The sequence below is a fragment of the Rhinolophus sinicus genome, linkage group LG05, assembly GCF_036562045.2.
Source record: "Rhinolophus sinicus isolate RSC01 linkage group LG05, ASM3656204v1, whole genome shotgun sequence".
NCBI lineage: Eukaryota > Metazoa > Chordata > Mammalia > Chiroptera > Rhinolophidae > Rhinolophus > Rhinolophus sinicus.
In genome coordinates this window covers 159,849,337-159,875,089 of record NC_133755.1, presented here as the reverse complement: position 1 = coordinate 159,875,089, position 25,753 = coordinate 159,849,337, and the positions used below count along the sequence as shown (strand labels likewise).

At 39.2% G+C, this 25,753-nt stretch overlaps 1 protein-coding gene across 2 annotated transcripts in view; it reads left to right on the top strand.

Moving 5' to 3' along the window:
* The first annotated feature begins 15,814 nt into the window (after positions 1 to 15,814).
* IL20RA (interleukin 20 receptor subunit alpha) overlaps positions 15,815 to 25,753 on the top strand; it is a 31,033-nt gene continuing 21,094 nt past the window's right edge. The window contains exon 1 of one of the 2 annotated variants that reach the window (XM_019732812.2): positions 15,815 to 16,144. In XM_019732812.2, coding sequence (XP_019588371.2) covers positions 16,021 to 16,144 — 124 coding nt within the window. In that variant the 5' untranslated portion in view covers positions 15,815 to 16,020. The remainder of the gene's footprint in view (positions 16,145 to 25,753) is intronic. The other variant, XM_019732813.2, reaches the window with a different exon arrangement.

The following is a 25,753-nucleotide window of genomic DNA, read 5'->3' as shown; positions in this document are numbered from 1 at the left end:
TTACATGCCAATTTATTTCAATTAAAAAAAAGAAAAGGAAATACTAATACAAAGTTGCACTTCCATATTTCTCCCATAGAATCCAGGAATTTTCAGACATAGCACTGACCACAATTACAAATCCTATGGTTCTTAGTGAAATTATCTGTTTAATGTCTATCTCACCCACTGGAGTGTGATCTTCCTAAGGGAAAGGACTGTGTATGCTTGTTCATCTCTGAGTCCTCAAGACTAGTACAGTGCCAGCATTTAGAATGCATCAATAAAATACTTGTGGAAGTTAGGAAAGCAGGGAGGGAGGGAGGGAAGAAAGAAGGGAGGGATCTTTTTGAGGTTTGGTTGTTTTCCCAGCATGATGATCGATTTACACTATGTTGCCTGGTTTTCCAGTGGCCCCATAGGTTAAGCATGTAATCTGTGGCGATGAAATAGGACATAATTAACCCACCTAGGCATTAGATCATGACAGTAGTTTCATGACCACTGTATGCTAATCAGTCTTTGCACTAGTACACTCATATTTACAGAGAAGAAAAAAAAATGTAGTTCTTATACTAAATGGACTCCATCCAGATTTTGTACTGGATAGAGTCATATGGTCATATGAGTAAAGGAAAGGGATGAGGGGAGTTGAAATTCGGTATTTTTATATTGTTTGCATGCAACCAAGAAATTAATATGTAATCATTATATGATTTTCAGAGAAATTTCAGTGTGGTTTTAAGAATCATGACATTCTTAAGGTCATATAAGCTCTTTACTGGACTACGATGGGTGTTTCCTATCAGCTACCATTCAATTATCCAGGTGCATTAAAAAATAATATTTGATTATCAGGGAAGGAGGACAAGAAAGGGAATCTGGCCATTCTGCCTCACATCTGCCCTTTCTTCCACTATCACAATGATTAGGTGACCCAATAGAGCTGCCGTATATTTTTCCCTGTGATTTAGCTAAATCTGCAAACTGAAATGAAGTAGACACTCTGACAGGATGCAAGGCAGCAAGCATTTAAGTATCATTAACTTACAGACATGCTGCATGAGGTCACTGATATAGCCTCATCGAACAACAAGAGGGCAAAAAGATAACTGTTCATGTTCCTACGTTGATCAATTTGAAGTAAGAAAAGTCACAAATTAACATACTTTTTATTATTATGCTGGGCAGGGTATAAAAAAAAAGTGCTGCTTCAACAAAACAGAAAAGGACTAAGGTATTCTCATATTTCTTTTCTCAGCCTAGATTTGAGCGTGGCCATTCCATCTGACTGTAATTCCTATAGGTAAGCAGATGGCAGGCAGCACAACAAGAATTATAATAATCTATGTGGGATGTTCCTAAGACATGAGTTAATGCTTTCAAACCCATAAAGCTTGGGATTTTATGGAGATGCACCACATTATAGACCCACATGCAAGCATGTGCTCATCAAAATTACCTCAACTGAGTCAACAGCTCATTTACGCCTCCTCACCTTCTGGAACTGACCTGTGAGATGCATCTGCAAACTGATGTCTTCCTTCGAAGGAGTAAAATTAAGTATTGAAAAATATACATAGCTAGCAGTGATAACACACATTTTCAGATTCAGATTTCTTGATCTAAAACAAATATGGGAAATAAGATAAATTGCACTGCCAAAAGCAAGAGATTTTACATTATAACCCGCGGCCTCCCTAAGATTTCAAGGGATACTGCCGGAGGTAACTAGGAAAGAGATAGGAGGGGAAACAAATGGAAAAGTTCACAAGAGTAAACTGATACCCATAGACTGCACACAATTAATCGAGAGCTGCCTTTGGTGCAGTGCCAAAGGGCAGGGCTTGGAATCCAAAAAGCTAGGGGTGAATTGTGGCTTAGAAACTTATCAGTCAGCAGCATCAAGAGGTTATTTAACCTTTTTCTGCCTCAGTGTCCCCATCCTTAAAATGAGAATAACAACACCTGCCTCACAGTGCAGTTGTGAAATAATCTGTATAAAGTATCTGGAACACAGTACACAGCCAGTTATGTCCTTTATGTTTCTTTTGTCTTCTATTTTCTCTTTTTCGTAACAATCTTTCATTTTGTAAACAGCTCGCTCTTTTCAAAGTTCTTCTACATAGATTTTTCTTAATTGATCTCACAGCAAAATATGACATAAACTTTAATTCTCTTTCACATAGGAGAAAACTGAGTCTCATTTTAGAACCCAGGCTAGATTCCAGTCTCGTGCTAATCCCACTAGATTGAATATTGGGATAGCTGAATCATATCAAATAGCTCAAAACAGTGAATAGACTCAAAGACCAAAATATAATAATCTAAAGTTTTTAAAGACATTAGGTCAAATAGACAAAAGAATATTGTAGCAATCCAGGTGATATCCATTTCAGTTTTCACTACATACTTGGGAATGCAGGAGAATAGAAATAAATATATCATTAAGAGTTATGGAGTGCATGGCATAGGATTGAGTAGGCTTTTGGAGAGCTGTGAAATGATTCATTTAAAAATTCATTCTTGTTTGTGGTTATTGTTTACAGAAATCTACAGATAACATACACACATCAATATGTAAGATAGTTATTAAAAAGCTCTTGCCAGGGCAAAGTTAAGGTTAAATAGTAAGGATGCATCAGTTTTAGCAACTTGAAAAATAGTAAAATAATTCACAATAAAGTTAAATACTACTGGAAAAATATCCTTGTTTTTTTGTCTAGTTTTCATTTTATTACTACCACCAGCATAGTAATAAATATTTCATAACTATCACTGGAAGTCTATTGATTTAAAAATAAAGTTTTAGAACACCTTTACGAAAATCTCCGAAATCAAAAGGTGAAACAAAGAGGTACATGAAGGGTTCAACAAATTTTGAAAGAGAACAGAAACAAAAGTTAGTATTTGAAAAGAGGGCATTCATAAAATACCCAGCACTGTGTCTTTAGTCGAGTTGTCCTTTTCTGCCAGGGGAACATGTGTTTTAGGTTCAAAAGAATAAAAGAACAGGTCAACAAAGATTCAATCTGAGAGCAGAGAGAGTAGCAAAGCAGAATCAGTTCAGGGTAGCAGACTCGTGTTTTATCGAAATAAAAGAACACATCAATAGTTTCTTGAAACCCCACTGTGTTAAAAGCCTGGCTGGGTTGCCCTATGGATGCTACATGGCACCACCAGATCCCCACTTTAGACTGGCATATTCCTTTCTGAGCTGCCGGAAGTGTTGGCTGTCACAGGTGTGTCCTTCCCGGGGAACTGCCCTTGGATGAAGGGAGCTGCCTTACCCAAGGTTATGCTCCCCTGTCCCAGAGCAGCTGGTACCCAGTGACTGATGGATGCAAGGTTACAAGGCCCAGCAGCCCCTTGCCTCAAATGGGACAACTCTGAGGGGCCCTCCCAGCTCTGGAACCCTCTGTGGGATTGGCTGAAGTTTCTGGTACAGCTATATCACAGTTCAACCTCACTCTATTAATACCACTTCCTTCGCTCCCTTACCCGTGTTGATCCTTGGAGCACTCACCAATACGTCACTGCCCATAAATCTCCATCTCAGAGCTGTTTCCAGGGGACCCAACCCAAAACAGTTAGTTGCAGAAAGGGTCTTAGCAAACTGACTTTAATATGGGATTTTCAAGATAGATTGCCCACTGGCTGGCCAGCTGGCAATAAGGACCCCACAAAGGGTGATAAGTGGAGATCTGATATCCTGACATGTTGTAGGGGACAACTGTCAAAACATTCAGCAAGGGTGAAGTGGGATAGGATAACATGAAAGGCAATGCACAGGCTTAGGCATTTGAGAGGTCTGGCATTTGAGAGGACTGATTGTTATCAGAGCTGTGGAGTAGGGGAGCCCTGACTCATCTGGGGGGACTGGCTTCACTGTAGAAGTGACAAGTTCAAGCAGACACTAAAGGGTGACTGTATATGTGAAGGGGAGGGAGGGCTGGTTACAGAAGAGTCTAGTATCCAAAGGAAACAGCAATGACGGGAGCTCTGATAAGGAAAAGTGCAGTGAGAGGAAATGAGAAATGGCCAGGAAGTCTCTAGAGAGTGCTAATGAAACAAGGCGAAGGATGGTGCCAGATGAGGCTGGAGAAACAGGCAGGGGCCAAATCACAGCAATGGTGAGGATCGTTGTTATCTTAAGAGTGATGATAAACCATCTTAAGGGTTTGAAGCAAGAAAGGCTACGAGACTTGCCTTTAAAAAGATCTCTTTGGCTAGTTCTGAAGTGATTGGAGAGAGCAAAAATGGATACGAAGAAAACAGCCTCTTCAAAGCTGTTGCAGTGGCTGGTGTTGGGATGTGGTGGCCTCACTAGAGCCTGGTTTGCTCATTGAGCTACAAGCCACCGTCTTGGGGTGGGAAGGCCAAATGTTTCTCTCCTCACTGGCTGAGGGCCACAGAAACAATCTAGGTGACGTCCCTTTAGTTTACAATTTTGATTTCTATTTGAACACTTCAATGTGGGATCCACAGTAACAGGGACTTTATCTGTTGTGTCACTGCTGTGTCCCCAGCTCTTAAAACAGTAGAAGGTGGTACTCAATAAATAACTGTTGATTAATTAAATAAATAAATTTCAAAGGAAATTCTCCATATGGGAGTGTAGAAAATTCCTATGGATCATTCATATCTTGATAAGAATGATAATGTGAGCATAGGCTCAAAAGGAGTGGTGGAAAAGCAACTAGTAAGGAGGCTGTAGCAACTTGCCTACTTTTTATTACATTTCTATTTCTATTATAAGTATGGGAGATGAACAGGTAATGCCTGTAGGTTGAAAAACTTAATAGGACTGGCTACAGATATACTTCTGAGTCAAATGCTAATCTTGTGCAGTTAAGGCGTTCTTTCAAGATGACAGCAACTTTTATGTTTTGACATAAACTGGTCATTAAAAACCTTGCTTTTCATTTCCTGCTTTTTGGTTTTCTTTTTCTTTCAGTGGAAGGATTTTGGTGTTATCTTTGAATGTAACCTAAACTAGCTGTGAAATCCAAATGATTTCCAGTCCTGCTTCCAGGCCTGGGCCTGTAGAAGAGTCAGTCACTCTTGAGTGAAAGAGAAATGGCAGCTGTGTTCCTTCAGGCAACTGTGGTCCATCTTCTGAACACTATTTTAGGGCTGAAACTAAAACTGAGAGCGGCACTTGAGATCACTCATCTCTTCTAAACCTTTCTATGCTGCTCAGAAACGAAAATCAATTTTATGTAGGAAAAGTAAGTGATCCCATATTGAGGAGGTCTGCACAGGTGAGACTGTGCCCTCTGTCACAGTTGTAAATGAGGACTTTGCATATTCATGAATAGAGGCTCTCCATTGGAGGCCCAGACTCAGGAGCGTGAGAGAACAGTGACATCCTGTGGCTAGCTTGGTGCATATCTGATGAGCAGTGCACACAGGTGGTGAAGGATGGAGTTAACTCTGCTGCAACTGCTGGCTTCTGCTTTTGTTCTTCCAAGTCTGGGAACCCTGTGTAGCTCCAGGAAGATTCTGAATTCAGATCAAGTTGGTTCTACCAGTAATATTTGCCCTTCCATATTCTCTCCTGGGATTTTACTTTCAGGATAATCATTCATCTCTCCCTAGAGCTGCAATGTTTGAAGCTTCATCGTAAACTTTAATAAATGTTAATGTTCAACATTTGAGAAAAGGCAAAACTTCAAAATTCCATTTTTCCTAGTTTTAAAAATAAGGTTGTCATTTATTCAATTGATTTTAAATGTGCATCTACTAGGTGCCAGGCCATGAGTAAAAGAGGAATTCTGACCCTCTTGGAGGTTACATTCTTATTGGAGAAGACAGGCAATAATGTACACAGACATGTCCATACACACATCTATAGACCTCTCATAATGTCAGGTCATGGGAGACACTAAAGAGAAAAGTGTAACAGGTAAGAACACAGAATTTGACAAGGGGTTGGCTATTCTGAATGGCGATCATACTCGTCCACGTTCTCTCTGGGGACATTTGAGCAAAAACCTGAAATGAGGGGTCAGATCATGTATATATCAGGGAAAGCTTATTCTACACATAGGAAAAGGCAAGTGATAAAAATAACTGTCAGGTGAAATCAAGATTCCAGAGAAAATTAAAAATGAAGTTGTCAGTAGTGAAATAAAAATAATTATATATGAAAGCAATTTTAATTCTGTTTCTAAAAATGAAGAGGTTATGAGCCTAAGCTTAACTTTCACACTTTAGATAGGAGAGTGCATAAGTTCATTACAGTCAATCTTTAAATTAGGAATTCAGACCCAACGTAAAATAGTGTCACGTAATTACAAAATGCCACTATTTATAAATAATTTATTTCAATGAAAAGGCAGAGTCAGGAATGTGGATGGTCACATGCTTCGTTCAGCCCTCTCCCCCAAGCGCATTCCACAGGAACAGTACAATACAGGCCTCCTAGTGGTGGCTAAGGGTGGTATCCTCCCATTCAGAGAGAGGGAGGGAGAGAGAGAGTGTGTTTCATACCCATCATGCTACCTTTGGGACAGATAACGTTTTTCTTTTTATTTCCTCTTTTTGAGGTGTAAAAGTTACACGTATGTTTGAAGGTACAGCTTGTTTAATTTTTACATATGTGACATGTGTAAGTTTAATCACCCCTACATAGACAGAAAACATTCCCAGCTCCTCAGAAATCTCTGTTTTGTCCCCTTCCCCAACTTCCAATGTAATCAGTATTCTGACTTCTATTAATACACATTTATTTAGCCTGTTTTTGCACTTCCCATAAATGAAATCATGTAGGATATGTGCTCTTTTAGGGTCTGGGTTCTCTTGTTCAACGTTACACCTGTGAGATTCATTCACGTTGCTGCATGTAGCAGCAATCCATTTGTTTTCATTGCTGTCTAGTATTCCATTATATGAATATGCTAGTTTATATGTTCTACTGTTGAAGCACATTGGGGTTATTTCTTGTTTTGAGGTATTATGAATAAATCTGTTAACATTTTTATATGTGTCTTTTGACAAAAATCAGCATTTATTTTTGTTAAGTATATATCCAGGATTAAAATTACTGATTCGTAAACTGAGCTAGTTACATAATTTGCACGGCTCAATACAGAGTAAAAATGCCAGGCTTCTTGTTCAAAAAGTGGGGAAAGTGCCATTAAAGGTACTAAAATACAAAACCTTTTCCGTTTTTGCATGATCTCTCTCAACTTGTCATGGTGTTCCTTTATTTGCTATTTAATGTCGCTCTAAGTGAAGAAAAATTAAAATGCTTAGATATTAGCATGAATTTCACAATCTACCTTTATATCGTGCAATGGCGGTTTTTGATGCATCTGTAAGAGCATTTAACCTGTATGCAGAATCGCTGAAATTACTCAATTCCTATTTCATAGCTTGTACATGCATATGTACTTCATTCTTAACAAAACAATGAAGATGTTGCATTGAACGAGTCAGATATTTTTAGCTTGCTTCTTGGTTCATGCACATTATACCAACACTCATCTACCCTCAGCTTACTGGTAAGAAAGAAGGACTAAAAGAAAAAAGAATTGTCAGTTGCCCTTCCATGTTATCATTTCTAGAATGTACGTTTGGCTAATGCAGATATTTTTGATATCTTCTTTTGTTGAAGTACCTGTTGAAAATTTGCCTATTTTTATAACGGATTGTCCATATTTTTCTCATCAATTTGTAGGAGGTATTCATATTTTCTGCATTCTTTTGATGTACATGTGCATTGCAAATTTCTTCTGCTCTATTTTCTCAGTCATTAGAGGAGTTTTCTTGATGAACAGTTGTTCATTTTAACACATTCTAATTTATCAATTGATAAATTCTAGTTTATCAATTTATAGCATAAAGTCTTGAAATCTTGGTGTAAATTGTCCAATTTTGCTCTATTTGAGATTATTTTGGTTATTTTAGGCCCTTTTGAAATAAAAACTCCAAAATGACCAATATGCTAACCAAAGCTCTTCAAATCTAAATTCCTTAAACTACCCAGCAGAGGGAACTATGCTACAATTGAGCAAAGCCAAACTACCTCAGGACTTGGACCAAAATAGATGATTAATACTGTGCTCCGTCTTTCCACATCAGAAAACAGGACTCTAGTTTCTTTTCACATCCTCTGGCTAATTAGCATGCCTGGCAGGTGCAACCACCAGCTGAATTATTACACCAACAGTTGTTGCATTGAGATCTTTTTTGGTGATCGTGAATGCCAAGGTCATTCAACATTTGCAAGGATTTTCATCTTCTTTATTGTCACCATTCTTTATGGTACTGACTGAAGTAACTTCTGAGGCTATTTATAAACCCTTCCAGAAGCCATTGTTTCTGTCGGGAGTACTGTTTCCATTTTCCATAGTAGTTTTCAATCTCACAATAGAAAAGAAATGACCAAACATCACAAATCTCTTAAAATATTCTTTAAAATTAAGTGAAAGTTGCCCAGTATTCAGAATACATAAAATCCTCTATTGTTAGGGCAGCCATAACAAAGGTGGCTTAAATGACAGAAATTTATTATCTCCCAGCTCTGGAGGCTAGAAGTTTGAAATCAAGGTGTCAGCTGGGTCAGTTCCTTCTGCGAGCACTGCAGCACTGCGAGGGAATCTATTCCACGCCTGTCTCCTAGCTTCTGGTGGTTTACCAGCAGTCTTTGGTGTTCTTTGGCTTCGAGATGCATGCCCACTACAACCTCTGTCTTTCTGTTCACCTGGCATTCTCTCTGTGTACGTTTCCATCCAAACTTCTCCTTTTTATAAGGACATGAGTCATATGGATTATAGGTCCATCCTACTCCAGTACGACCTCATCCTAACTTAACTAATTACATCTGCAACAACCCAATATCCAAACAAGGTCACTTTCTGAGGAACTGGGAGTTAGGACCTCAACATATCAACTTGAGGGGGAGGGATATCATTTAACCCATAACAGCTCTTCAATGCACCTTACATAATTTTTGTATGTTGTGTGAAATAAGGTAAATACCCAATTTTCCCAGAATTCGGTGAAAATCCCATTCTTTCCCTACTAATCTAAAATACCCCCTTTATCATTTATGGAATGTCTATAAATGTCAGACTCTATATACTGTTTCATTGATCTTTTAGTCTACCACGTCTTACTGTAATTTTACAGTAAGTCTTAATATGTAAAAGAGAAAGTGCTCCCACCTGAACTTAAAAAAAAAAAAGTCTTGATTATTTCTGGACCTTTGCAATTCCACAGATTTTATAATCACATTGTCAAGTTTCACAGAAAACTGTTAAAATGTTGACTTGAATTGCATTGAATCTATGACCTAATTTTAACAGATATTGAGTCCTCAATCCATAACTACAATCTATAAGTCCCCATCTAAAAAATTTTTTTTCGATGTCACTCATTGGAATTTCGTACATTTTCCCATAAAGGTTGTCTATGGCCCTAGGTATCTTTCATGCCATTCTAAATGATACTTGTATTTAATTTTCACCTGTTTAGTATTGCTGTACAGATGTGCAGTTGCTTTCTGAATATTGAATTCATGTCTAGAAACATTTCTAAACTTTCATATTAATATTTTAAAATTATCCGTAGATATTTATTAAGTCTACAAGATACCTGGCCAAAACTTCTTAAGACTGGCAAGGTCATGACAAACATGGAAAGATTGAGAAATTATCACAGACCAGAGGAATTTGAGGAGACACAGCAACTACATGCAATGTGGTCCCCTGGAATGGATCCTGGAACAGAAATGGGAACACTAGAGAAATCCAAATAAAGTCTGGAGTTTACTTAACAGTAATATGCCAATGTAACTTTCTTAGTTTTAAATTTTTACCATGGCTATGTAACTGGGTAAGGAGTATGCAGAAACTCTCTGTGCTAACTTTGCAAATTTTCTTTCCAAAGGACAAAAATAAAAGCTAAAAAGTTTATTTTTTAAAATTTGGTATTGGTGTAAAAACAGACAAAGAGACCAATGAGAAGGATGGAGATCCAGAAATAGACCCATACATATATGGTTAATAGATTTTCAACAAAATGGCTACAGCAATTTAATGTGGACTGAACATTTGTTGAGCAAATGGTATAGAATCAAGAGGAACAGTGCATGGCAAAAAGAATGAATCTCTACTTTTTTGTCATACCGTACACAAAAATTAACTTACAATGTATTATAGATTTAATTGTAAAAGGTAAAACTATAACATTTCTAGGAGAAAACATCTTCAACCTTGGGCTACACAAAGATTTCTTAGATGGGATACCAAAACACAACTAAAAAGGAAAAAATTGAAAAATTGGACTTTATCAAAATTAAAAACTTCTCCTCTTGCAGACACTGTAAAAATTAAGAAGGCAAGCAATAAACTGGGGGGAAATATTTGCAACATCCATATCTGACGAAGGACTTACATCCAGAATCCAGAATACGTTAAGGACTCCTACAACTCAGTAAGCTACAACTCAAATGTTCATCAACAGGAGAATGGATAAATCAAATGTGGTATACTCATATAATAGAATGTCAGGAAAACAACTTCATGAATATTTTCACATTTCTGGACAGTTGGTCTTCCTGAGCAAAGGAAATCGGCACATCATAGACTGTCTCCTATTCCCCAGACTCATTTGCTCCTCATGTTGCAAGGGTGTTAGACCTGGGGGGCCATATGTTCCCATTCAGAGGATAATAAAACTTATCTTAAATCTGAAAACATTTAGAGATAAAGACACGTGTGCTCCAATGTTCATTGCAGCTTTGTTTACGGTGGCCAAGACATGGAAACAACCAAAATGTCCTTCGATAGATGAATGGATAAAGAAGTTGTGGTATATATACACAATGGAATATTATTTGGCGGTAAGAAAAGATGATATAGGAACATTTGTGACAACATGGATGGATCTTGAGAGAGTAATGCTGAGCGAAATAAATCAGACAGAAAAAGCAGAGAACCATGTGATTTCACTGATATGTGGTATATAAACCAAAAACAACAAAAGAACAAGACAAACTAATGAGAAACAGAAACTCATAGACACAGACAATAGTTTAGTGGTTGCCAGAGGGTAAGGGGGATGGGGGGTGGGGGGTGGGAGATGAGGGTAAGGGGGATCAAATATATGGTGATGGAAGGAGAACTGACTCTGGGTGATGAACACACAATGGGATTTATAGATGATGTAATACAGAATTGTACACCTGAAATCTTTGTAATTTTACTAACAATTGTCACCCCAATAAATTTAATAAAAAAAAAAATAAAAAACAAACAAACAAACAAACAAACAAAAAACTTATCTTCTTCAGCCAAATGTTCGTATCCAGGATAAGGACTTTCCCCTTTGCCTTCCTGAGAAAATTCATTTACTTTCTAAAGTACTTGTTTACATTTGAGGGATAGAGTTTCTCTCCCTGTCACAGACTATATCACATTTAAGAACTTCTTTTATTACTGTAGTCAGAGAGTAGAAAGCAAGCCCCAACAAGAGGGAAAATATTTGCAACATACATAAGTGCTAAAGGGGTCATATTCAGCATATGTAACAAATTCCTTCAAACAAATTAAAAATAAAATAAAAAGACAATCTAACAGAAAAAAATATAGGCAAGAAGCAACCAGATCCACGCATGACACAAATGGCTAACAAACTTACAAAAAAATTCTAAATGTCATTAATCATCAGAAAAGTGAAAATGAAAACCACAATGAGATACCACTATATATCCTGTAACATAGCTAAAATTATGAAGCCTGAAAATACTAAAAAGTAATAGCCTGAAAGTATTAGCAAGAATGTGGAAAACTAACTCTCATTACAGCTGAGGGGCGTGTACCCGGCTACAACCTTGGCCAACAGGTTTGGCATTATTTACTTCAGTTGAAATTATGTCTGTCCTATGATCCAGCGATTACACACCTGGGTATGTATCTGACAGAAATACGCCCACCTAAGCAATAGACACACACAAACATGTTCAAAGCAGCACTATTGCTAATAGCTCCAAACCAGAAACAACCTAATGTCATCAAAAATAGAGTGAAAAAATGAATTGTGGCGTAACTTCACAGCATTGCACAACAGCTACAGGTAACAACATGGATGACTCTCATAGCATAATGTTGAGTGAGAGAAGCCGGGTAAAATGGAATACACACTGATTTGGCAGAGAAACGAAGGGGTCGAAGGGGAGGGTCAGCCTTGTTCTGTTTCGTGACTTGGGTGATGCTTATCAACACTTTAACTTTGGGGACTGTTGTAAGGATCTAAGGAGGCAGGACTCATTGGGCTGTAACATCTGTCTTTGTGCATTTTTCTGTATGCATGTTATACTTCACAATTACAAAATTTAAAAAAAATGCATGAACCACTTCTCAAAAGAATTGAAAAAGTTAACGAAGATTGAATGAGATTGGATTCCATGGGATTTAAAGTATTAGATATTGTTTGGATTTAAGCAGATGGCATAATATAAAAATTGTTAGTAGCCTCAAATTTTCACAGAGAATGGAAGAGTAGACTACAGTAGTACCTCGGTTTTTGAACGTCTCTGTTCACGAACATTTCGGTGTATGAACGCTGTAAACCCGGAAATAAATGCTTAGGTTTTTTAACATGCCTCGGAAGTCGAACATGTCATGTGGCTTCCACTGAGTGCAAGATCCTGAGACCTAGCTCTCAGCTGTTTTCCAACGTTTCAGAACTCGAATCGTCTTCCGGAACGGATTACATTTGAAAACAAAAGTATCACTGTACAAGGATTTTAGAAATTGCAGTACTGAATGCTTATTATCTCCCCAGGACTCTCTCCTTTTTTCAAATTTGTCCCCATCCCCAACCCTTTTCAGAGAACTTTATCTTGCCAACTCTTTCCCTCTAACACCTGTCCCCTAATCTGCAGGTTTACTCTCGAGTACATACTGAACCTTGGTACATATACCTTAGTACATACTGAACGTGCCCTTGGCCCTACTTGAGTGTCCAGGAATGGGTATCTGTTCCCATTCACAATTGAGCTTATTTTATAGAAATCACACCAATGATGCATTTTTTCCTAAATTAATAAGTATGCATCTTAATATGTGTGCTTTTACAGTTGGCCACTCAAACATATTTGCTTTATTTTCCTAAGTGTAAGAGGCATATAAGGAAGTAATGAAAAACAAAGACTTTGGAATCAGATTAACCAGGATTCAGATCCTAGTTCTGTTGCTTATTAAGTGAATGACCTGTCCAAGCCTGTTTCCTCGTTTTGTAACTTAGGGTAACGTGACTCACCCACAGGATTGTTGTAAGGATCTAAGGAGGCAGTACATGTAAAATTCTGAGCATAATACCTGGCTCAAAGTAAGACTTTAGTAACTTCAGATGATGATGATGATGATGATGATGATGGAAGAGGAGGAGGAGAATTATTATTAGTAGCATGCCGGGAAACTAGAGTTCAACTGGAATAGGAAAAGTCTGTACTCTTTGTTTCTGGTGTTAGCGCTTCTGTTGAGGGTGGGAGGTGTTGGTTTATGGCCTTTCTGATCAGAAAGCCCAGAAATCCATGTATCAGGCTCCAAAAATTAAGATCTCAGCATGGTAAATCATGGCAAGGATTGTCATCTTTATAAGTAGAAGAAAATATCCATTTGAATGTGTTGAGTCATTTCAAAAATCTAATGAAGGATATACTAAGATTTGACTGGGAAGGTTTACACAGGGAGGCACTCAGTCAGACTGGTCTTTCTGAAGTTCACAGGGGTGGGTAAGAATTTAAAGGTACCAAGGAAACTCCCTAAGGTGAGCTCTGGGTCACAGGTAAAAACAAAAGTCATGACTGCATTCTTTAATTGAATGCCTGGGAAACACCAATGTAACACCTACAAATTCCTGAGGTCACACTCATCCTACAACAAACACAGCATACTGAGGACAGAGTGGTGAGTTTGTTAACAGTGAAATTCTGACTTGCCCTCTGACAAGTGCAAAGGGGACCCTGAGGAGGAAAGCAGAGAGGAAGGAGGGGTATACATTCTACTGTTTGGCTCACAAACAGGGGGTAGCCCACTTATGGGGGGCAAAGGACTGCAAGTCCCAAGTATCCTACCCATTTCCCCTTCCTAGTGGGAGGAAACAATGAACGGTTACTGTTCAAGTTACGAAGAGTGAGGGGATAAGGGAGGGAGGGCTGCATGTATCTCTGCTTTATCCCCTTTAGGACCATGAACAATTCATGTTTGAATAGAAATGCATACAAGTCCTAAAGCTTAGATATCAAAAAATGATGAGCCCAAAATACTTTTGTGGCAAATATACACATTTAACCCACTAGACTTAACGTGATAATGATGGTGCTAAACTAATATAACTTACAGTTAGTAAGAACAGCAACTCAAGACAACGGATGATGTACTTACTGATAAGACAGAGTCCTTCCTAACATGTTCAGTCCTTCCTTAAACCCTTACTGAATCTGTTCGAGTCCAGCCAGGAAAACAGAAACCATACCAGATATTTTAAAAGAAAGAATTTGCTATGAGGAATTGGGTAAACAGAAGTTGGAGAACTGGAAAAGTAAAAAGGTGATTGTGAGACTGTGACAGAGTAACTACAGCAAGCAAGTACCAGCCTTGGGACTGAAGGAACAAAGGAAGACGTGGAGGTTACATTCCTGGAAGAGGAAGCTAGGAAACTGGAACTCAGACCTCTGAGAACGGGACATGGCCGACCTATTGTTGGTATTCCTGAAGCAGTGCAATGAGGCTGATGCTGGGAGTACAAGAAGCAGCAGGAAACTGGAACAAGAACCAGCTGCTCACGCCAGGACAGAGGCACAGGGGCGTATTGCCAGAAAGAACCATACATAGGAACCTGCAAGTCCCTTCGCTCCTCCTCCAGTTTTCGGTATTCCTCCAGCGCCCCCTATTGGTGGAACTAAAGAACACGGCTAACAAACAGCTGTGGTTTGCAGAGTCCTAGGTTCCTTATCACAAAGCCAAGTCCCAGCCAAAGGGACAACCTGACCTGGATTCATCCTGTATTTCCAAGTCTTTCGGGAGAGAAGGACGTAGCATATTTAGGGGACTCTGACAATCCTGACCATCTTGTCACTCCCTCCCACAAAAAAAAAAAATCATTTTTTCAATTACTGAAGATTCTGTTTTCTAAGATAAAGGTCGTTGATCTAATTTTAGGGTCGTTTTTCTTCATCGGTACATTTGAAAACAGGTATTTGTAAGGGAAAGAGAGGGAACATGTTTGAACTAAATTGTTTATTCTATTTACAGACTGTGACCAATTTTTATAACTCCCTGTCAAGGACTAGAGCTGAGACTGTCTCTCACATTTTCTTTACACTATTTCAATACATTTCTTAATTTCAACCCCTGCCCAACCATTAGGAGGAGCATGGGACCTTGAATCAGGCCTGTAAGTTCCCACGCCACTGCTCACAGGCTTGGGAGACTTGATTTAGGCTAACACTTGGACTTTCTGAGTTTCCCTTTCCTTATCAGGAAAATATGGGACAATACCGAATCCCAGGTGGTGAGGATTAAATGAAATCAAATACTATGTATGGCGGAGTGCCTGACAGCATGTTGAGAAATATCCATTTCATTCTTCTTCCAGAAACTGAACTCTTGACATTTCAAAAGCTTTAGAGACGTGACATTCAGGCCTGAACACCAGAATCACTTTTCAGTGTGCTCGCCTCATTCTCTTTACTGCAGTGAGGTTTTACCTGCAGTAGTGACCTCATTGGTTGGGGCCGTGAAAACTCTCATAGACTCTCAGAACTGAAACAACGAGTGGCTGAGAACTAGAAATCACGGGACGTTCCCCTCGCCCTGGCAGGCAGCTCGGGCTCCGGCGGCACGCGGGTGGGGCGCGGACCTCGCACCACCTCCCTGGGCGCTGGGCCTCGAGGAGCGCCGCGCGCAGCCGGAGCTGCCGGCCGGGGGCGCACAGTGGAGGCCGCGGCGCCGCAGTCCGTCGCTGGAGAAGGGGGCGTAGGATTCTGCTGGCCTTCGGCTGAGATGTGACTCGATCGGGCAGCCCATGTGGGGCCCCCGGCCCCCAGGGAGGTCGGCGGCCAGAGGGGCCCCGGCGCCCGGCTGCCTGGTCCTGCCGCTGTTGCCGCCACTGCTGCTGCTACTTGTGGCCGCGCCGTTGGGACGCGCAGGTAGGTGGGTCGCCCCCGGGCACCGCCACGTGCGGGACGCGGACCCACCAGAGCCGGCCGCGCCAACAGCCCAGCGCTGCGGGGCTCCGTCCGCCCGCCGGGTTTCGTTTCTCCGTGGGTGGAGCGGGAGGCCTGGGGTCTGCGCAGGGAGCCCCAGGGAGAAACACCAACACGCTCGCACACCTGGTTCTGCGTCAAGTTTGCACGACTCCGTGAGTCACACTTTCCCTTCGGGGGTGGGGGAAGTTTGACGATGGTCGCTCTAAGAGTGGTACCCACATCTCGTAACGTGCTGTCTGTGACATTGACCGCGCGCAACGCTCTCGCCGGCACGTCGCAGGCTCCGGCCACCCCGCGGCGGCCGCGCTAAGAAGCCTTGTCCGGATTGCGCCCGTCGGTGGGCCGCCGGGACCTGTTGCCCTTTCACGGGGAACTCCCTGCAGCGGAGTTGATGTCTGCACTTTCAAAAAACCAAACTCCCTGAAAGGATCTTCGCGAAAAGAATGGGATCTAGAAAGAGGCAACGTTTTTAAATACCCTCTCGCCTAGGCACATCATTTTTTTTTACTTTGCAGGTACGACCATGTACAGATTTGTGCTCTTTGATTTTTCGGAAATAAAACTTTTAACTGATCCATGCCATTTGGAAACTGAAGTGTTTTTGGTTTTAAGTTTAAACTCTACCAGTTGGAATCCAGTAAACCAGAATGATTAATTAACCTGATTTCTTTTCTTTTCTTTTTTTTCTTTCTGTATTTCTGGTATAAAGTTTTTTGTTTGTTTGTTTGTTTTCTGGGGCATGTCTTTATTTTAGAATTGTAATCCAATACAATTATTGTTACGTTTGTTGCTCAAATTGTTCCAGCTTTGGCCATTTAAAGCTCTTTTATTAGTTTGGCTCCTTTGACCTTTCCACAAGACCTGTTCTTTTCGAGCCCCTCATTGCTTTCTAGCACCACAAAATGTTCTAGGTTTATCTTGTATTTCCCCTTCTCAGGCCTGGTATCAACCACTAACCACTTCCCAAGGGACTTTAGGTCTTTCTACTGGAGAATAATATTTAGAAACCAAGATCTGGGTGCCAGGGATGCTCGTTGCTATGGGCTGTTGTTTACAGGCTCCCTCAGTGGACAGAGTTGGGAATTATAAATATGTGTACTAACCCAGTCATCCACACACATCTGAGAGAGAGAGAGAGAGAGAGAGAGAGAGAGAGAGAGAGAGAGAGAGAGAGAGAGAGAGACATTTTAAAAACAATGATCTTACACTGATATGTCTGATTTCAATACAACAAGCACAGAGTTCATATTGGCCTTCCTTTTCTTTTCTTTTCCTTTTTTTTCTTTTCTTTTCTTATTAGTTTCAGGTGTACAAAACAATGTAATAGTTAGACATTTACACCCCTCACAAAGCAATAACCTCCATCCCCCAATCTATTATCCCTCTGACATCATATATAGCTGTTGCAATTCCATTGACTCTATTCCCTATGTTATACTCCACATCCTGTGACTAAGTATATTTTAAATTATAGTTGACATTCATTATTATTCAGCTTCAGGTGTACGCTGCAGTGATCAGACACCTACACTGTCAATGAAATGGTCTCTCTAATAAGACAACTATCTGTGTGAGATCCTACAAAATCTTTACATTATTGGTTATATTCCCCAAACTGTTTTTTGTATCCCCGTGGCAATCTTGTGGTTACTGATTGTGCTTTCTAATCCCCTCACCATCTCCCTCATCCCCACCCCCTTCCCATTTAGCAACCCTGTTTTTTTTTTCTATATCTATGAGACTGTTTCTGATTAGTTTGTTCATTTATTCTTTAGATTCCACTTATAAGTGAGATCATATGATATTTGTCTTTCTCCATCTGACTTATTTCACTTAGCGTAATGTTCTCCAGTTCCATCCATATACTCCCAAATGGCAAGATTTCATTCCTCTTTATGACTGAGTAATACTCCATTGCATAAATGTACCACAGTTTCTTGATCCAGTCATCTACCGATGGACATTTCGGTTGTTTCCATGTCTTGGCTATTGTGAATAGTGCTGCAATAAACATAGGGGTGCATGAATTTTTTCAAATTAGCATTTTGGATTTCTCTGGATAGATGCCTAGGAGTGAAATTGCTGGGTCATAAGGGCTCTCTATTCTGGGCTCTCTATTCTATTCTATTCCATTGATTTATGTGTCTGTTTTTATGGCCTTCCTTTATTTGTAGCTTCTTTCTCCAACAATGAAAAACTACAATACGTTTACCTATGTGTTCAATTTTAGTATAAAATAGTTTCAGAATTGCTAACCCGTGCTCTTATGAGAAGCACATTTACTAACTAGATTATAGCACTAATGTATAGGTCTTTGGTCTTTAGCAAAACAATATCCACTCAAGGTATTGTTGATCAAAATTACTTAGATTAGTCCTTTTTTTCTTCAGCTTTTTTTCTTCAGCTCTTTTATGTTCTCCACTTGCAATATGGTTAGGATCATTTGTTCAGTTGGGCTTCCCCCACAGGATGGTTCGTTTTATTTGTTCATTTGGGGGTATTGGAAGGACATGTGAAACATTACTATGGTTTAAGAGCCGGAGCTATACAAAATGGTACACTCAGAGACGTGTCGCTCCCTCCTCATCCCTATGACCTAGTTCCTATGTTTCACCACCTCCCATCGGTAACCAAGTCTCCTTAGTTTCTGGTTGATCCTTACTATATTTCTTTTGCACCAATAAGCAGATAAATGTATATGTGTTTTCATATCCCCCTTGTTTCTTACATGAAATGCATCAGGTAGAGATACTCTTGCAGTTTTTTGTTTGTTTGTTTGTTTGTTTTTACTTAACAAGATAGTTCTTTTCTGCTTCACAAATCAGAACTCCTCAGGGATATGCCATGACCATACTGGCCAAACTCATTTCAAAACTAAATTATTTCCAGTATTTTCTTCAACATAGCCTGAAAACATCTTGTTTTAAACATACCATGTGCTAGTGGTCAAGAACCAGGTGTAAATCTGGGTTCTTTCCTACAGCCAGTATAGGATTTGCCCACTCAGATGTTCTTTTCATCAAACAAGCTTGTCATTTTTTTTGACAGTTAAAGAATTGCTTTATTAATACAAAAATACATACATACAAACTATAAAGTGCTAAGACATTTAAATATCCAAGTCATGGCAAAGAGGCGGCAGTTCAACATCCAGGATGGACAGAATGCTTGCAGGAGTCTGCAACAGGTTAGAGTCCCACTGGGGAGAAGGCATCTTCAGACGTAAGGGGGCCCAGCAGTGTAACAGCTTTTCAGGTTCCGTCTCCTCATCAAGGATAATGAGAGGCACCCCATTTAAGAGGAGACGTGCAATCTGATGCTGTTCAGGCAGGCTGAAACTCTCAAACTCTAGAGGACGGGAGGGAAGGAATTTTTCTATTTCTGGATAAGTGTTATTCAAGGCAGTAACAGAGGTTTTTGCTTCAACAGTCTTCTCAGTCATCTTTTTGGCAGAGAAGGTTGTCTGTTTTTGTTTGAGGGATCCATTAGTCTTTACTACCTCCTCCCCTTTGTCTCCCATGGCCTTTGGAGCAGACGTGAGATGGTTTCTTGTACATGTACATTTGCATGGCCTCCTCATGCTTGAGGCCCATCCCCGGCATGTCTGGAGAGCATCAGATAACCCAGATCCAAGCATGCGGCTGTAAGTATCACCAGCCTCCCTCTTCAGAATGGCAGTCCTACTGCCTGTAACTTTTACTCTGCTTCCTGCAGAATAAATTCAGGAAAGACAGTATTTGCTGTGGAGAGCAGCTAAGGAGATGGGTTACCTAAGGGGGTGGTATGGTACAGGAACAAGGCGGTAGGGATGAGAGGGGAGCCACACTTCTCTGAGTGTACCTTTTTATATAGCTCCAACTCTTGGAGTCATGGGTAGGGCACATATTTTCCATTTACGCATAAACTTTGGTTAAAGACAAAGATAATAGGCAAATAGAATTATTAATGCTAAAAAATAATACTTTAAGCATTTCAACATAAAGCTGTTTATAATACTGTTTTTATAATATTTTTAATAAAATTGCATATCTATGTGTTGCCTTTTTTAGTGCTTGACATAGTACTTTTCACAAAATATTACTCAGTAAATTTGCATTCTTTGGTTAAAAGCACCTTGCATTATATGCTTGATATTTTTATGATGATTTTTTAACTTGCATCTTTTTCTTCAATGTACAGTTTTACCAGATGTGATTGACATGTTTACTTACCTGATAATAAAAAAGGTCGCATATATTTTAATAAGCGAAATCATTTTATCTGTCTTAATTATAACATTACACTTATGCTATGATTGTGATATTCTGACAGCATTTTTACTTTTCTTGTTCCACACTTATGATTATTTGACGCAAAAGCTGATAAATGAATTAAATCATTATAATCAATTCCAAGATGTATCAAATTACGTATAAAATTAGAAAACAAGAGAATTTTAGGAAAAAAAAAAAGAATGCTGGCTGGAGACTTTAAAATTAAGTATTTCCTCTGCTTTATCTTTCAGCATTCCTCTTGTTATGGAAACCTAGGGTTAAAGTCCCATTTAATTGCTACTCTCTTGAATCTCCTCCCAGTATTACTTCCAAGTCATTACCTCCTGTACTAGTTTCCTAAGGCTGCCATAACAAAGCACCACAAACTGGGTCGCTGAATAGCAGCATGTATTTACTATCTCACAGTTCTGGAAGCAAAATGTTGGCAGTGCTGATTCCTTCTGAATGCTGTGAGGGGCCTCTGTTCCATGCCTCTCCCCTAGCTTCTGGTGGTTGCTGGCCATCTTTGGGGTTCTTTGGCTTGTGGATCAGCATTCTGATCCTCTGCCTTCACAGGGTATCCTCCTCGTCTCGTCACGTAACCTTCCCTCTGTGCATGGCTCTCTTTGTGTCCAAATTTCCCTTTTGTATACGTAACCAGTCATGTTGGAGAAGAGCTCACCCTACTGACCTCCTTTGAACTTGATTACCTCTGTAGAGAACCTATATCAATTTAAGGTTGTTTTTATGAGGTACTGGGGCTTAGGATTTAACATATTTCTTTTGAAGGACAAAATTGAATTCATTTGAATTCCTTCAGTCTACTTGAGGAAAGATGCATACCCTCAAAGATTTGTAGGGTGGTGAGTGGGCTCCGTGGGCTTGGCTTCCGAAGTGGAGAAACGCTACCTTTTCAGCTTCGTGCAGCAGTTCTCCTCCTTGGCCTGTTTGTTAGTCTATGTCCACTGCCAAAGGGAAACTTTGGCAGAAGTGTCATGCCTGAAAGGCTCCCCTGAGTATGTTGAAGGCAGAGATGAGGTCTTCTGCTGTACTTTCCGTACCATGAACATCAGAAAGAGCCACCATTTTGCAATGTATACAAATATTGAATCATTATGTTGTACACCTAAAGCTAATATAATGTCATATATCAATTATACCTCAATAAAAAAAAGGGAGAGAGCCATCAGTGGGTGTGTAATAAAGTCAGTGAAGTTTAAATTTGTTCAGCAGAGGGGCTCACTCTTCTCAGATCTCTACCTCCTGCCTCCTCTTTGCTAAGGGGCACTTTCACTGCAAAATCCTTACTCTCGCTCCAACAAGGACCATTTTCATACTTAAGGCTAACTATCTATATAAGTCTAAGCCAGCCTTCCTCCTCTATTTTAGATTAAAATATATGTGTTGCAAAAGATTCACTAAATTATCTACTAAATGCCTTACCTTATTATTTTAAAAATTGGCTCATAGTTTTTAAGTGCAAAATGGAATATCACATGCAGTTTAGAAACAAATAGCTTAGGGAAATGAGATAATTGAGATGATCAGATTTACTGAAAAAGAGTTACCTTAATACCCCATGTATCCATTTTGAGTTTTCAAAAGTTAAAATATAACTTGAGACAATGTGATTTTTAAATAGTCTTCCTTTGAGCAACTTTTCATTCATCCATGCCTTCATGCATGCATACCTTTCAGGAACTGTTCTAGGCATTGAGGTGAACAAGGAAACAAGATCTCTTTCTTTATGAAACTTCAGTCTTAGACAGGTTATTACATTAAAGTATAAATGCCAGAATTGAGGAGACCAAGCTTCACTCAAAGCGAAGAATAAAGCAATTGATCTAATATAGGAGTTAGGCAGGACTTCCTATAAAAAGGGGCCTTTTAATTGAGTCTTTTGAATTGCAGTGAGTGTGTGTGTGTGTGTGTGTGTGTGTGTGTGTGTGTGTAATCACATCACCTTCTGTCTACTTGAGGAAAGATGCATTAGAAAAGAAATGAGATGTCAAACAATAAATACTACAAATTCTTTTAGGGAAAAACATAAATTCAATAAATAGCCATAGGTAGACTGTCATCCATATTATGTGAAATAATTATAATTTCATATAAATTCAGATAGTTTTCATTTAAAATATTAGCAAGAATTAATATTTAGTATCAGTAAAGGTAACTCCTGCTCTAAGCCATTTTCTATCTATAAATTACCAGGTAGTTAATATTCCTTTTTCACGCCTACATTTCTTTCTTATAAAACTATACAAATCCACAAAGAAAACGTAACAACAACTATCAGAATACCACAAAGAGGATGATATTTTCGAGGGTGGTATTACCAAGGAGGTGGGAGTAAGGAGCTTTGTAGCTATAGGCAGCCTGACCTCAAGGACATTGGCGGCCTCAACAAGTCACTGTGTTCTGTGGCTCATTGCAATAGTGACTCAAACCACAAATAATTATCAAAAAGCACAAGTGTTACAGCTGTGGTTTTCTAAGATCGAGCTGGTATCCTACGTGCTGTTTCTCACTTCCTGAATCAACACAGTCCTTTGAAGGCTTCTATTAGCTGTAATGAGCAGGAGCAAAGGGAATGTCTTAATTGAGCCATTCTCCGAGTTGCTCCTGGAGAAGTTCCAGTGTCGCCAGCTCCTTTGACTTTTCCTCATTGGTAGGCTCTTCACGTTGCTCTGCTTTTATCCTGACCAGTATTTTTTTGTTTGTTTTTTCACATGTTTGTGGCAAGATAAGTACCTCAAAGAGCTGAACTTCAATAAGGCCTATGTGGAGCCCCTGTTCCTTTTATTGCATTTAGTTACACAACTTTATTAAGGCCATAATTCACCCCTGAAGAGGTCTGATCCGAGTCCTGGTCACCCTCAAAACACAAAGCACGTACTTGTCACTGAAGAGGAAAGTTAGCCTATTGAAAAGTATTTTACCTTTCTGATAGGCGATAGAGGCGACTGTACACTTCTGTCTTCATTCTGTTTAATTGGAAAGTCTGAAATCACACCATCAACCTCATTTGCCTCAATATCCCAATTAACAATGAACAGAAGTAAATACTATCAATTACTTCCAAGTCTCCACTAGATAATTTCTTCCAAATCTTCACTAAATAATTATTTTTAAGCCTCTTACTTTTTCTATTATTTTTTCTCCCATTTTTACATGAATTTTCTCTTTGAAAATTTCAAGTGATGGAGATATTAACAGAAGAATCGCATTGCTTCTGTGAGGATAAAAAGAAGTACTAGTTGTAAAAATGATTTGAAAAGTAAACTGGATGAAGTATGTTAATATTTAATAAATACCTATTGACTGAACTTGGAGTTCCCAACAACTATTCTTTCCAATACCTTAGTGATCCCAAGTGGTTTGTCTTTGATGCTGTTGTTTCTTTTATCTTTTCCTTTTTGAAGCAAGTTATCAAGTATTAGAGACTCCAACCCACATTTACTTTTCTTTTTTTAACCTACTTTTCCAGTTACTATGATATTCATTACTATCAATTAAGACACTTTGGAGATCACAAAATGTGGAGAAAATCAAGCTTCTGCCATCAAAAAGCCAATTTCCAAAAGGGAAGGTGAAGGGAAGACATACAAGAGATGACATAAGGTAGTAGGACCGGTTTTCTAACAATGGGGCTGACATGTGGCATATTCAAAACAGGTATTTTAGGAGGCTATACACACAAATCTCACAACAATGTATTTCTTAAACTCCTTTTTTATGGAGTTCAAGGTGGAGTTTGGTATAGCTTGGTCAGAATAACCCCTTAAGTGGCAAACCTTCGTCTTTGATTTGTGAATTGAATATAAAAGCATTCAAAGGCACTTACAACAGACTTGAGTAATCAAGCTGGGAAATGCTGTCTGTGTTGGGCAAAAATGAGGTGTGACTATAAAATAATGAGATGGGATTTTTGGCATGTTTATTAGCTATCCCTGAAGATAATTGTAGCTGAAAGGAAGCATGTCTCAAATGCCACTAAGTGAGCTGAGCAGTACCATGGGAATAATTATAGTATAAACATTCCCGAAGGAGCTACTTGGAAGATGTACACTCTCTTTGGCGGGTAAACAATACATTTATTTTAAAAAGTAGTCTCTAAAGTTCTTTAAACACCAACTGCAATATTCAAAAACATGTTTAAGCACATAGATTTACTTATCAGGGTGTGGCTATAAAGAAGTAACACTGCTTTTTCTATGTGACTTATACATCAGTTATCTATATGAATGTGCAAATACCTAGCAGGGTACATTGGCATATATTGATGGATGGTGTCCAAGATTGAGAAAAATATCTGCTCCATGAGAACAGGGCCTTCTGTGTGTATTTGTCCTCTAGTGCCCTAACCTAGTACCTATCCGTTTCTATTTCTAGCACATAGTCGGTGCCCAGTAACTACTGATTGAGTGATATGACTATGTACAGTTCCACCAGGTAAAGCTTCAGTGAAGAAGAAACACTTGGGTTTTTCTCATTGAATTTCGTATATCTCTCCTTAGAAGCAGTCATCTTTAACATGCAAAATTTACAATGATCATACAATCCCTTCTTCCCACAACACTGTTCTTTGGAGCACTTCCTGAAAGCAGTAGGTGAGTGATCCTAGTAGACAGAGCCCTGTCATTGTCAGAACCCTGGGCTCAAGCATGCGCCATATGACTGAATAACCACAGGTCATCATTTGGCTTCTCTGGGCCTCTACCATGTTTCCCTGAAAAGAAGACCTAACCAGACAATCAGCTCTAATGCGTCTTTTGGAGCAAAAAGTGACAAGACCCGGTCTTATTTTACTATAATATAAGACCCGGTCTTATATAACATAATATAAGACCGGGTCTTATGTTAGTTTTTGCTCCAAAAGATGCATTAGAGCTGATTGTTCAGCTAGTTTTTCGGGGAAACAGGTTATCTATTCAGCGCTAAAATGATAATAGTTAACTATGGAGAAAAAATACTGAGCTAATAATTATTGAGCTCTTTCTTTGTGTCAGGTACTGTTCTAGGAGGTGTGTGTAAAGAATCCTATTTAATCATCCCAGAGACTAAGAGGCAGATAGTATTATTTTTTCTTTTTACAAATGAGGCAATTGAGGCACAGACGTTAAATAACGTAACCTCACACAGCTGATAAGTGGTAGATCAGAGAGGCCCCACTGTGGTTCTAGAACTCTTGTTCTTAGAACTTCTCTCTGACCTACTCACATAATTATTAGAAGCCAATGAGATAGGGCAGGTGGTAGTGCCCTGTATAAGTGTATTAGTTACGTATTTATAT